Here is a 13,191-nt window from a genome sequence, read left to right as displayed (position 1 = left end):
ATTTTTATTACAAATATTTGCACTGTAAAAATTATAAACGAAAGAAATAGTATTTTTCAATTCACCTCATACGAGTACTGTAGTGCAATCTTTGTTCTGAAAGTACAACACAGGGGAAAAAACCCTTAACAGCATGTAACCTAGCTGGGTGAGCCATACCCCTCTCCCACAAAAGGTATCCAAGAAGTAAGCAGAATACGTTTGTTTGTTTTTTTAAATAAAAAAGTAGCCATATTTGTATAGCTTATCAAATCAATAAAGTATCACTGCATAGAACTGACAAGGAAAACCCAAGATTTTATTTTCGTGAAAGTAAAGCCCTAAGGAGTCAGTTATATCATATACAGAAGCCAGAAGGCACAGACTACCTATTTAGTCTGGTAAAGTATTCAAAGTTCTAATATGGTATTCTGCATCACATTTATTTCTCAAGATAAGCCATCTGATATTTCTCATTTAGAGAAGCAGTATTATTGTTTTGAGGTGAACAAGAAGTTAAAAACAATGGCAAGAGGATAGGCGTTCCTTTTCTAAGTGGGGATCTGAAGTTTTTTTAAATAAATGTTGATTGACGCTTTTGTAGCAGTACTATCTGACTTATCAGAATGCTTTCTATGACTGCAGATTGAGACTACCCAAAATTGGCATTTTGATTTTCTCTGGCATCTTCATTGTAAAATAGGCTTCTTGTTGCAAAACATTAGTGAATGTTAGTGACTTTCACATTCTGAAAGTACAATATACATACTAAATATTGTTGTTTTGAGTCGTTAGGTTCCACTTTAATGCAAAAGTGTGATTATACATTTACCAGGTATATTTGTACTAGTGTCATTGCCCAGCCTTACAATTCAATGAAAATTTAGCACAATTCATTGCAACATATCTTCAAGAGTATTCTCTCCCTCAAAAGAAGAAATTCAGTCTTAAAATTATATTTTTTAATATTGGTTTTTAAAAAAAAAAAAAAAGAGAGACCACACACACTTTGCCCAGACCACAGAAAACAAATCTGAGTTTCACTATTCTTGCATGTGTTTAGTCTTTAATACATTTTAAGGATTAATAATACATATTAAACTACTGAACATATTCTCCTCCTAACACATGATCATTTCATAGAGTCAGATTATAGAATCATAGGACTGGAAGGGACCTAGAGAGGCCTTCTAGTCCAGTCCCCTGCACTCATGGCAGGACTAAGTATTATCTAGACCAGTGGTTCTCAAAGCCGGTCTGCCGCTTGTTCAGGGAAAGCCCCTGGCGGGCTGGGCCGGTTTGTTTACCTGCCACGTCCACAGGTTCGGCTGATCGCGGCTCCCACTGGCTGTGGTTCACCGCTCCAGGCCAATGGGGGATGCGGGAAGCAGCGCGGGCCGAGGGATGTGCTGGCCACCCTTCCTGCAGCCCCCATTGGCCTGGAGCGGCAAACCGTGGCCAGTGGGAGCCGCGATCGGACAAACCTGCGGTCGCGGCAGGTAAACAAACCGGCCTGGCCCGCCAGGGGCTTTCTCTGAACAAGCGGCAGACCGGTTTTGAGAACCGCTGATCTAGACCATCCCTGACAGGTGTTTGTTTCTTTGGTTTTGAATACTGAGTTCAACACAATGCTAGGATAGTTATTTTCACTAAAACTTTGTGCTAGATAACATTATACATTATTCCAATGAATAAATATTTTATTTAGAAAGAAGGACAGATTGTAGAGATGGGTCCAACACTTTCTATAAAAATTTAAATTTCAAAAGCAACAGAAACCACATTTTAAAATAAGTTTAGAAGTTGATCTAATACGGTTTTCTTGCTTTCATTTTGTTTAGGGTCACCACCCTTTTGCTCATTTACAGAAGTAGATACAGTCCTTAGGCAGTGTCTGAACAGTGAATGGTCTTGCATACCATAGGCATTACAATATAAAAACAAAATTGCACTGAGTTATGTACAGTAGGAAAACTTCACATTACCTTAATTGTAAGAAACCTTGACATACCATGCTACATGCTAAAAAAGTGACAAGAGTAGGGCCCAAAAAAAATCCCTAAGGAACTCATTAATGTCTATCCTATGAATGTGTATTAACAATAGTCCACATTGTGTATTATAGGTCCATACGCCAATTAGCCAAGTCTTAAGCATTTTGTCATTGGGACGGTGATGGGAATGTTAAGCCCACATGCAGAAGCCCCCAAGATTGCATTTTAATAAGCAAACTGCAATTTTAATTTACAAAAAGGGAAAAAGGTCTACAAAAGCTTTGACTGTAGACAGAACTAAGGTTTATCTCAGCATGAGTTTTCAGTTTAGTTATAACCCCCTGAAAATTAGCTTACAATACAATATTTTAGTTAGAAGGTATCAACATATGATCCAGTCACAGTAGAAAATCCTAATTTTAGAAGCAGTTTTAAAAATACTCACTGTAATATCCATATAGTACTGTGTCCTCAATTTGTCTTGTGACATTAGCATCAGCCCACTCCTAGGAAGATTGAAGGGGGGAAAAAATATGTAACTTATTTCACAAAAGTAACACTTTCAATCCATATAACACATTTTTGAAATCCTAAATATTTTCCTATTGTCAAGTGTATGAACTGGGAAGCATGAGATTTTGTTCTTGGTGGCTTACAGGAATTCAATCAATTGAATTCTTACAGCTCTGGAAGAACAATTTGAACAGACTCAGACTTACAATTCTGAATACAAAAAGCATAGACATGGTAAAAAGGCTGTGTGGTTACCATTCTGCATTACGGAGGCATTTATACAGGCCCCTAGTTATTAATATTTGTTTTGATCATTGAGTTACATAATATTCTTGCATCTAAATACCACATATAACAGACAGCACAGAACAACTCTACTCAAAATTAAAGAAAAATATCAATATAAAAAGATACTTATAATCGAAAACTTGATATCAAAGAGCATTTTCATTATATATCTGTCAGGTATCTACCATAGTACACTTTTATGGTCATATTTATATGGTAATGAGTAATTTTGCAGGAGAAACCTATAGACAGGCAGACCAACTGCACTGGCTACTTAACCTCCATCTTAAAGGCAAATGGAAGAAGCAGTGGGGTTTATTATTGTTGAATGTTGAGAAAAATATGCCCAAATATGTGGTAAGTCCTTCATATTTTAAAAACTTTTAAAGTAAGATGCTAAATATAAAAACTAGGTATGAGAACTGACTCAAAATCTGCTTAAGCCATAGTATGCTGACCATGTAGGCAGAGTAGGCTGTCTACCCTACACAGTTAGGTCGATGTAAGGAAGCTTATGTAGCCCTAGTTATGTCAGTGTACACACTACAGCCTTGTCCCACTGATGTAAGTGCCCTACTACACGATGTAACAACTCCACCTTCAAGAGAGGCACTTATGTCGGTGTAGTTAGGGCAGCGGTTCCCAAACTGGGTTTCGCGAACCCCTGGGGGTTCGCAGAACGTTACAGGGGGTTCGCCAGAGAACCTCAGGCATTGGGGGCAGCAAGTGGGACCTGGTTGCAGGGCAGACAGCCCGAGCCCCAGGGAGAGCGGGGGAGCCGGCAGCCCGAACCCCAGCGCACCGGTGGGGCCGGCAGCCCGAACCCCAGGGAGAGCGAACCCCAGTACTCCACACAGGGCTGACAGCCCAAGCCCCGGGGAGAGCGGGGCTGGGCAGTTGGGGGTGGCAGCCCGAGCCCCAGGGGTCAGTGGGACCTGCAGCATGAGCTCAGTGGAGCTCAGTTGACTGGGGCAGTCAACAGGGTCCAGCAGCAGGAGCCCTACAGAGTGCGGAGCCGGCAGCCCAGACCCTGGCGCGGGGCCAGTAGCCTGAGCCCTGTAGTGGGCAGGGTGGCAGCTGAGACCCCAGGCACGCATGTGGCAGCTCGGACCCCTGTCCTTGTCAGACAGGGGAAGTTGTTATGGAGGGCAGAGTGAGCAGGGGCCACGCTGTACATGGGAGGTGGTCCAAGCTAATTTGTCCCTCGCAGGACACCCTCCTAGGGACAGACTTCGTAGCAGAAGAAAAGCTGTTTGCGAGCCAAACGAGCCGGAAGCACGTTGTAGCCCGTGTAGCAGTGTTAAGGTGCCTCAGTAATTGTCATTCTCTGGAGTGCTGTTTTGCTTCAGTGAGACTTGAGTTAATCTTCTCATTTTCCAGTTTGTTGGTTGTTAGCAGTCTCTCTGTGTTGTTATTAGAACTTTTGTACACAAAAGTTCAATGGATAAGTGGCTGAAAAAGGAAAGTGTAAAGACGCAAGAATCAGCTAGCGTTTCCTCAAGTCCACACTGTGGAAAATCTAAGTCTAATGATTATGATGGCCCTGAAAAGTCACTTACACAAAGAAAAGAAAATATGACGATTATATAAAATATGGCTTTACATGCATTGGTGATCAAGAACGTCCACAACCACTGTATGTGATTTGTGATGATGTTCTAGCAAACAGCAGCCTCAAACCTTCTCTACTTCGGCGCCATTTAGAAACTAGGCATCCTGCACACATCAACAAGCCTGTTGATTTTTTCAAGTGAAAATTAGCTGAGAGGAAACGTGACATTACCAGTTTTATATCCAAAGCAAGTACTGATAATGAAAATGCACTTGAAGCATCATACTGCGTGAGCTACCGAGTAGCAAAAGCATCAGAAGCCCATACCATAGCAGAGAGCTTGATTGGTCCACGTATAAAAGAAGTAGTTCATTGCATGCTTGGAGAAAAGGCTGCAGAAAGGATTGACATGGTACCTTTGTCCAATAATACATTGTCACGAAGAATTAATGACATGTCAAATAATGTAGAGACCACAATTGTACAGAGAGTGAAAAATAGTCCATATTATGCTATACAGTTGGATGAATCAACTGATGTAGCTAATCTAGCTATTTTGCTACTGTTTGTAAGTTATGTGAATGAAGGTCTGGTTGAAGACAACTTGTTGTTTTGCCGACCATTGGAGAACGTACAACTGGAGAAGATATCTTCAATCTGACTAATGCATATTTTCCAGAAAAGGAAATAGATTGGTCTCGTTGCCTAGGCATTTGCACTGATGGGGCCACTTCAATGACGGGGAAGCATACTGGATTTGTAGCTCGAACAAAAAAGGTTGCATCAAAAGTCTCTTGGACTCATTGCAGCATCCATTGACAAGCCCTCGCAACAAAACGCATGCCTGGGGAACTGAAGGAAGTGCTGGACAATGCAGTGAAAGTGGTGAATTTCATAAAATCACGGACAACAAATTCCAGAATATTTCACATACTTTGTGAAGAAATGGGTAGTATACACAATTGTCTGTTGACCCATACTGAAGTTAGATGGCTCTCAGGGCAAAATCCTTGTGCGCTTGTTTGAGTTTAGAACGGAAGTCCTAGTTTTTTTCAACAGCCACCCTTTCCAAGAATTAATGACCTAAATTTATCTCTTCAAGGTCTCAATATAACAGTTTTCAATGTGCAAGAACGAGTTGAATCCATGATAAAGAAGTTGCAGTTCTGGGAAAGTTGTTTGGAAAACAATCAAACTGAGTGTTTCAGTAATCTTCATGACTTCCTGCAGAACATAAACTTCAGTTGGATCAGTGCACTAAAACCAATATAACTGCACACCTAAAAGGACTTTGCACAACTTTCAGGGAATACTTTCCAGCTGTGTCAAGCGGGAATGACTGGATTTGCAACCCTTTCGATGATACCACTTTCTCAACACAGATATTGAACAATGAGGAAAAAGAGAAATTGATTGAAATCTCCTGTGATTACGAACTGAAAAGGAGTTTCAGACATCTGTCATTGATCAACTTTTGGCAGAGTTTAAGAAACGAGTACCCCCTTCTGGCAGAAAAAGCTCCTGCAGTTGTTACCATTTTCAACAACATACTTATGCGAGAAAGAGTATTCCTCGTATGCACATCTGAAAACCAAATACAGAAACAGACTTGATGCCGAACCAGACCTGAGACTATCTTTCTCCAGTGGTTCCGGACTTCCAAGAGCTATGCAGAGCAAAGCAAGCGCATCCATCACACTGAGGAAATTTAAACTTAAATCCCTGGAAATATTCATTTTTAGGAGGGGGTTGACGAGATTTCATAATTTAGTGAAAAGGGTTCACGGGCTGCTGAAGTTTGGGAACCACTGAGTTAGGGCGAGGAGGTGTCTGTATTGACATTGCCTTACTTACCTTGGCTGTTGGCTGCCTTGTCAATTTCACAGCTCCATGCTGGAGCCACGAAATGGACAAGAAATCTGGGCAGCTGAAATACTGCTGCTCCAGGCTCCTCACTCCTGGCTGGGCTGCTGCTTGGAGGCTCCTATTCTAGGGATTATACTGCTTTAACTGTACTAGTATAGTCAAATGGTACAATGTGTGTGTTTTGGCAAGCCCTAAAAATTATAACAAGGAGATAGACCTAAGATGTCTAAAACCCACACTTCTGGGAATAAAGATCCTCAATTTCATCAACCCCTGCACAAACAGTCAATGTTCCAGAATTTGAGTTTCAGGCTTGTTTATTAATTTTCAGTTTTCCTCAGTAAGGTTTTATCATTTACAGAGACCTTACTCGTGTTATAGGTTAGTAGTTATAAAAAAAGGGATTAAGACAGTCTGTGTATTAGTCTCCTTAAGCAAGGATCTTCCTGACACCTATTTGTCAAATAGAAACATCTATCCCACATTGTGTACTTCTTATAAATCTTAAAGTTCACAGTAAGTCAAAATAAACTTCACATTAAGTTTATTATCTCACAATTATAACCAAGTTTGGGGCAGGATCCAATTACCAAATGCCAGCCAATGACCCTTTATACTCTTACCCATTCTCCTCCCCAGATGTCAGAGAAGAACCTTTCACACATGCTGCAAAGCTTAACAGATATGGGTTCTGGCAGATCAAATAAGGAGAGCACATTCCTGAGTTAAGTGCTTCTCATGGAGGCAATAAAATGGAGAGTTTAGGGTGGAAAAAATCCTAACATGCCCAACCAATGCTAGAGTAGGAATTTCTAAGCATCATGGCAGAGATAGGATTTTGGGACTGATTTATATAAAGAGAATAAAAAAGTACTTAATTGTGATAGAAAAGTTCTCATGCATCGTTTGCTTTTTTTAAACAAGTATTAAAAATGAATGCACTCCTTTTAATTAATTATGTGCTCTTATGGGAAATGAAGAGTTAACTTAAACATATGGTTACAGTGAAGCACTTCTCTGCTCTCATGAAAGTCTTAAAAGAGGATATGAAAAAGGTCTTATCAAAAGTAATGTAAATGTATGTCAAAAGAAAATATGAAACAAGGTCACAATAGCAAGCACCAAATCAGCCTGGTGCGGATTAGCCACAAACAACTGCAATTTTAGCCATCAGTCAATGGTATTCAAAAATCCTGAAGGAGAGGTAACCAGGAATTAAGATGACAGCAACAGAATCATATGCCCCTGTTAGAAAGATATTCCAGTTTGGCATCTACATTCTACCAGATAATCTCCATATGTAGCAGCTGAGTTCTCTGCTAAATGAGAGCAACAGGGAGGATAGCAGCAACGTGAGATGTACCAATAACAGCAGGAGACAATAACAGAAAGTTTGCTTTGTCAATTTAATTATTTTTAAAATGCAAGTTATGTACAGGAACAAAGGTATATTTCTATAGAGAAGATTGCATGTACAGTACAATGCAAGTTATTAGTAATTAAAAATTGTGTCTATTATTTCCATTTCCTTTAAAATTCCATTGTCCTATGATAAAGTAATACAATCTACCAGTCCCTCTTCTGCTTACAAAGAGGCTTCTGGTGAACTAAGCTTTTTTTTTTTTTTTTTTAAACTAAAAGTTGTACTTGGATTTTAAGAAATTGTCAGTCATTTAACATTCCCCACACCCATCTACTTATCCCATTGTCTATCAATGCCAGAATCTGTTAACTAGTGGTGTTCCACAAGGGTCAGTCCTCCAACCAATCCGATTCAACTTATTTATAAATGATCTGAAGAAAGCGGTAAACAGTGAGGTGGCAAAGTTTGCAGATGATACTAAACTGCTCAAGATAGTTAAGACCAAAGCAGACTGTGACGAACTTCAAAAAGATCTCACAAAACTAAGTGATTGGGCAACAAAATGGCAAATGAAATTTAATGTAGATAAATGTAAAGTAATGCACATTGGAAAAAATAACCCCAACTATACATACAATATGATGGGGGCTAATTTAGCTACAACAAGTCAGGAAAAAGATCTTGGAGTCATCGTGGATAGTTCTCTGAAGATGTCTATGCAGTGTGCAGAGGCGGTCAAAAAAGCAAACAGGAGGTTAGGGATCATTAAAAAGGGGATAGAGAATAAGACTGAGAATATATTATTGCCCTTATATAAATCGATGGTATGCCCACATCTCGAATACTGCAGACAGATGTGGTCTCCTCATCTCAAAAAAGATATACTGGCACTAGAAAAGGTTCAGAAAAGGGCAACTAAAATGATTAGGGGTTTGGAACGGGTCCCATATGAGGAGAGATTAAAGAGACTAGGACTCTTCAGCTTGGAAAAGAGGAGACTAAGGGTGGATATGATAGAGGTATATAAAATCATGAGTGATGTGGAGAAAGTGGATAAGGAAAAGTTATTTACTTATTCCCATAATACAAGAACTAGGGGTCACCAAATGAAATTAATAGGCAGCAGGTTTAAATCAAATACAAGGAAGTTCTTCTTCACGCAGCGCACAGTCAACAGTGGAACTCCTTACCTGAGGAGGTTGTGAAGGCTAGGACTATAACAGTGTTTAAAAGAGAACTGGATAAATTCATGGTGGTTAAGTCCATTAATGGCTATTAGCCAGGATGGGTAAAGAATGGTTTCCCTAGCCTCTGTCTGTCAGAGGATGGAGATGGATGGCAGGAGAGAGATCACTTGATCATTGCCTGTTAGGTCCACTCCCCCGGGGCACCTGGCATTGGCCACTGTCAGTAGACAGGATACTGGGCTAGATGGACCTTTGGTCTGACCCGGTACGGCCGTTCTTATGTTCTTAACTTTCAAGACACAGTGAAAGGTTCATTTATTCATATATACTTGTTCATTAGCCCGTTGGTTTATAAGCCGACAACCCCTCCGCTCCAGATGGATAGGTAAAAATAGCAAATCTGTATGACCCTTTCATAGGCCGACCCTATATTTTCAGGGTTGGCAAACTTTGGATCCTGGCCCATTAGGGTAGAGCCGCTAGCAGGCCTGGGCTCCAGGTAAACAAAACGACAGTGTATTAGATATTCAATTCAAGGATTCCATAGAGTTTAAAATCATCAAATTTTGGTGTAGACCCGTTTATAAGCCGACCCCTGCTCTTTGATGCGTCACTTTTTTACCAAAAATATTTGGCTTATGAATGAGTACATATGGTAGTTGGTATTTTTCTAAACCAAAAATTATGGAAAACTGAGGACATGACATGGGACAGCTTATGAGCTGCTAATTCCAGAGAAAAAGCCAGTTTTTACAATAAAATGATCTTGAAGAGCAACCAAAAGGGTCAGAAACACCTTCAACTGGTTTATGCCAGAATTACTTCAATTATTTTATATGAAAATCTGATTTCCATATAATCAAATCATAATTTCAGATACTATAACTGTATTAAAGCCACATTTTTACATGTTTTGTTCTAGACTTTTGAAGATGAATTGTTTGTTAGAAATAGGATGATGGTACAGAGGCAAGGAAAATCTAAGGAAGTGTTTTTCCTTTTCAAGGTAAGGACTACAAGAACACGTCTGAAGGAAGAAGCAAAGCAGATGAAAACTGTTTTGTCTATTCTTAATTAGAATCCATATGCACAAAGGTGGAAGACTTTTCCCATTGGGAGAACCTTAACTGAAAATGTTCATGTCAGTTTAAAATCTCAACATTAATTATACATTCTTTGTGTGGATAAGTTCTGATTCACCAAAGAAACAGTAGCATGGTTGCAAGTTGTCCACCCTGTAAATGTGTAAAGCATCTGACAACCTTTGAAGTGATTACCCATAACGCCCATATGAATGTATGCAAGAGCATGTGTTCTTTGAGATTAAAAATAAATGGTAGACAAATATGGTAAGGCAGTGTACAAAAGCAATCTTTGCAGCAGGGGGAAATTATTTAAGACAATTAAAACTGGTGATTTAAATCACTAAATCAGCAAGCAGGAAACCATGATTTAAATAACTGATTTTAACCATGTTTTTAATTTGTATTATTTGGTTATTTTCCTAACAACTGGTTGATAACCATTAAAACATGTTGAATTGCTAAATTTGTGCGGCTGTAGTGCCATAAGGAAGATGTTTCTGTTGATGTAGTTAATTCATCTCTCAGAGGCCATAGCTAGGTCAAGAGAAGAATTCTTCCATCAACCTAACCACATCTATACCAAGGGTATGTTCAAACTAACTACGATGCTCAGGGAACAATGTTCTTCACAGCCCTGAGTGAGGCAGCTAAGTCAATCTAATTTAAGTATTTTAAGGCCTTGGACTGAGAGCTCATTTGGACAGATACATCTTGTTCTGTTCTTTGGGTATATTTATAATATTATACAAAAATATAAATAATTATTTTATAGTATGATCTACAGAAAATATTTAGGAGTTTCTCCTCATTTCTATTTATGCAGTGTTAAATGAATAAACCCTCCAGCACCTAAACAAGACTATTCTTGTGTAGGTTATAAAAGTTGGTAATAATATTTTAATGAGAGAACAGTAGGTTTACATTACAAAGTTATGAGGATGAAATCTATTTTAGAAGTAAATGACATTAGTTTGCAATGCTAGTATTCTTCTTCCAAGACAAAAATTCCAACAATGAAATAAGGCATTAAAATATGACAGTTTGATAACTCAGAATGAAGAGATAATGAAAACGGAGAGGGAAGACATAGCAATTTTGGCAACATATATTTTACTGAATGCCAATATCTAAGTAGTTCATACCTTAAATGTGCCATTTTGATTTTTCATATATGAAACTAGAAAAATGTCCACTGGCAGAAGTGCTGATGTGATAAGTGCAATTGCCAATGCAAAAATAGCTGTTATGGTAGAAATTACTTCACTTTCTCGTCGACTCTGGTACTTGCGCACATAAACCCAGCAAAAAGCCAGAATAGCCTGAAATACAAAAGAAAAGATAGATACCATAACGCAGCTCAGCACAAGAATATCAGAAATTTCTATTCTATATAGATACTTAAACTGCTCTCATCACCATAATATCAGAACATCTTCTGGCTGTGCATTAAACGTGACTAACATCTGCTAGGGGTAGGGTTACCACCTTTGAAATGCAAAAAATATGGTACACATACCCCCACAAGACAAGCCCGATGCAACCCCAAGCACAAAGCAACTCAACAACCCCCTTCAACAGCCGCTACTAGTATCTAGAGAGAAAACACATACAAATAAAATTGATAACACCACACATCTCACTCTTGCATGGCTCAAACACCCCTCCTCTCCCCGCCCACACAGTGCACTTGCATGTTGGTGGGCAGACAGCAGCTGGATTTTCAATAGTGTTTTATCTATTATCAGTTAAACTGCATAAGTGGGAACACTGCAGCATCTTTAGCTGGACAGAAAAACCTTTAACATTAGCTATGCCAGTGTCTTGTGATAATAATGCTAATCTTTAGACCCACGCAAAAAAACCCTTACAGATTAAATTATTTTTCTGGCAACTCCATAAAAATACCAGCCAGGCCAGTCAAATGCTAGCCCGAGCCATGGGTAGTTTGTTCTCTCCCCCCCCAAAGGAGGATAGCCTACTATTGCTGCTACCTTTCGCTCCATTTGTTCAAGAGGCAAAGGCCTGTGCTGGGGATCTAAGAACCCAAAACCTGCTGATGACCCAAACTGATGGCCACTATGGTTCCAGTTTCTCTCTCTCTCTCTTTTTAAGTTATGAAATTACACCCAAGATGACCAGCAATAAGACTGCCAAGTCAGGCATTTGAAAGTTAGGACATGCTGGAATTAGGGCTGCTGTGAAAACCTCAGTTCAGTGCTTTAGGGTACAGTCTGTAATTACATGACCACATGCTGCTTTGCCACAGGACCCCTGCACAGCCTGTCTCCGCTGGCTACCCCTAGAGGAACCAGAGACCCCAAGGGGAGGCGTGCAGGAGCGTGGTCGGTAGCCCCAGACCCCAAGGAGAAGGGGATGGAGGGAGAGCTGTTATCCCCTCAGTGGGGGGAGGAAGTGTGAGGGCCACTTAGTTAACCCCAGAGACAGCAAGGAGGGAAGGGCCTGCGGGAGCCCGTTAGCCCGGACACTAGGGGCGTGGTTGAGAAGCACATGCTGCGAGGGTCCATGAGTGGGCTGGGGTGGGAGCGCTCGTTACCCCGGTCACCAAGCACCCGAGGAGGGGGCACCGTGTGGTAACCCGTTCCCGCCAAAGACTGTACGGGAGGCAAGAGCCTGCGGCCTCACAGAGCCTAGGGCGGCCAACCCGGGAAAGGGGAAGAAGCTCCAGTGGAGCCGCGCCGCGCCGCCTCCTCCTACCAGCAGCGAGAGGCCGAAAAGGCACCAGCCCGTGAGCAACTCCGAAGAGGCCGCCGCCATCTTCACTTCCGGCAACAGCAGCAGCACCACCCCCTTCGCCGGGGAGGAGCTATTTAAAGGGGCGGGGCCTGGTTAGTTACTATGGAAACCGCTAAACAACCCACGGCGCACAAACGTATCGTTCCTAGTGGTGCGAGCTGCACGTCATTAAGCCAGCAGCCAATGAAGAGAGGGCGGCGCTCCGGCCGCGCGCTCTTCGGCTAGGGGAGATGGAAAATAGTCTCTCTTTGGGTGTTCCCCGCCGCCGAGACCCACCCCCGGCAGAAGCCCCGGCAGCCTCTCCGACCCCGCTTCGCAGTAGAAGCCGCCGAGCCGGGGAATCCCTCCACCCCCGCCCCGCAGTGGCTCCGTCCCCAGAGACAATGGACGTTCATTTATATCTTCCAACCTGAGCAAATTATTCCTGAGGGCGTTTGGCACCAAAAAAATAAAAATTCTGCAAACAATATTTTAAAATTTTGCAAATTATATTGGTCAAATAAATGTGGAGGCCCCAGCATGGCAGTGGGGAGCACAGGCCACTGGCTGCACAGAGGTGGGAGATCACTGTGCAGCTCCCCCAGGGGACATGAACTCAGCAGTGAGGCTG

At 41.2% G+C, this 13,191-nt stretch overlaps 1 protein-coding gene across 2 annotated transcripts in view; it reads right to left on the bottom strand.

Moving 5' to 3' along the window:
- The window catches only part of LMBRD1 (LMBR1 domain containing 1), a 244,472-nt gene extending 231,846 nt beyond the window's left edge, over positions 1 to 12,626 (bottom strand). Inside the window, exons 1-3 of one of the 2 annotated variants that reach the window (XM_026654807.1) lie at positions 12,543 to 12,626; positions 10,970 to 11,146; positions 2,419 to 2,479 (exon numbers count right to left, since the gene is read on the bottom strand). In XM_026654807.1, the coding sequence (XP_026510592.1) occupies positions 2,419 to 2,479; positions 10,970 to 11,146; positions 12,543 to 12,602 (298 nt within the window). In that variant the 5' untranslated portion in view covers positions 12,603 to 12,626. The remainder of the gene's footprint in view (positions 1 to 2,418; positions 2,480 to 10,969; positions 11,147 to 12,542) is intronic. The other variant, XM_026654799.1, reaches the window with a different exon arrangement.
- Positions 12,627 to 13,191: the final 565 nt, after the last annotated feature.

Source organism: Terrapene carolina, unplaced genomic scaffold, assembly GCF_002925995.2.
Source record: "Terrapene carolina triunguis isolate 2854851 unplaced genomic scaffold, T_m_triunguis-2.0 Scaffold42, whole genome shotgun sequence".
NCBI lineage: Eukaryota > Metazoa > Chordata > Testudines > Emydidae > Terrapene > Terrapene triunguis.
Note: the sequence above shows the minus strand (reverse complement) of the source record. Positions and strands in the feature narration are given on the sequence as shown.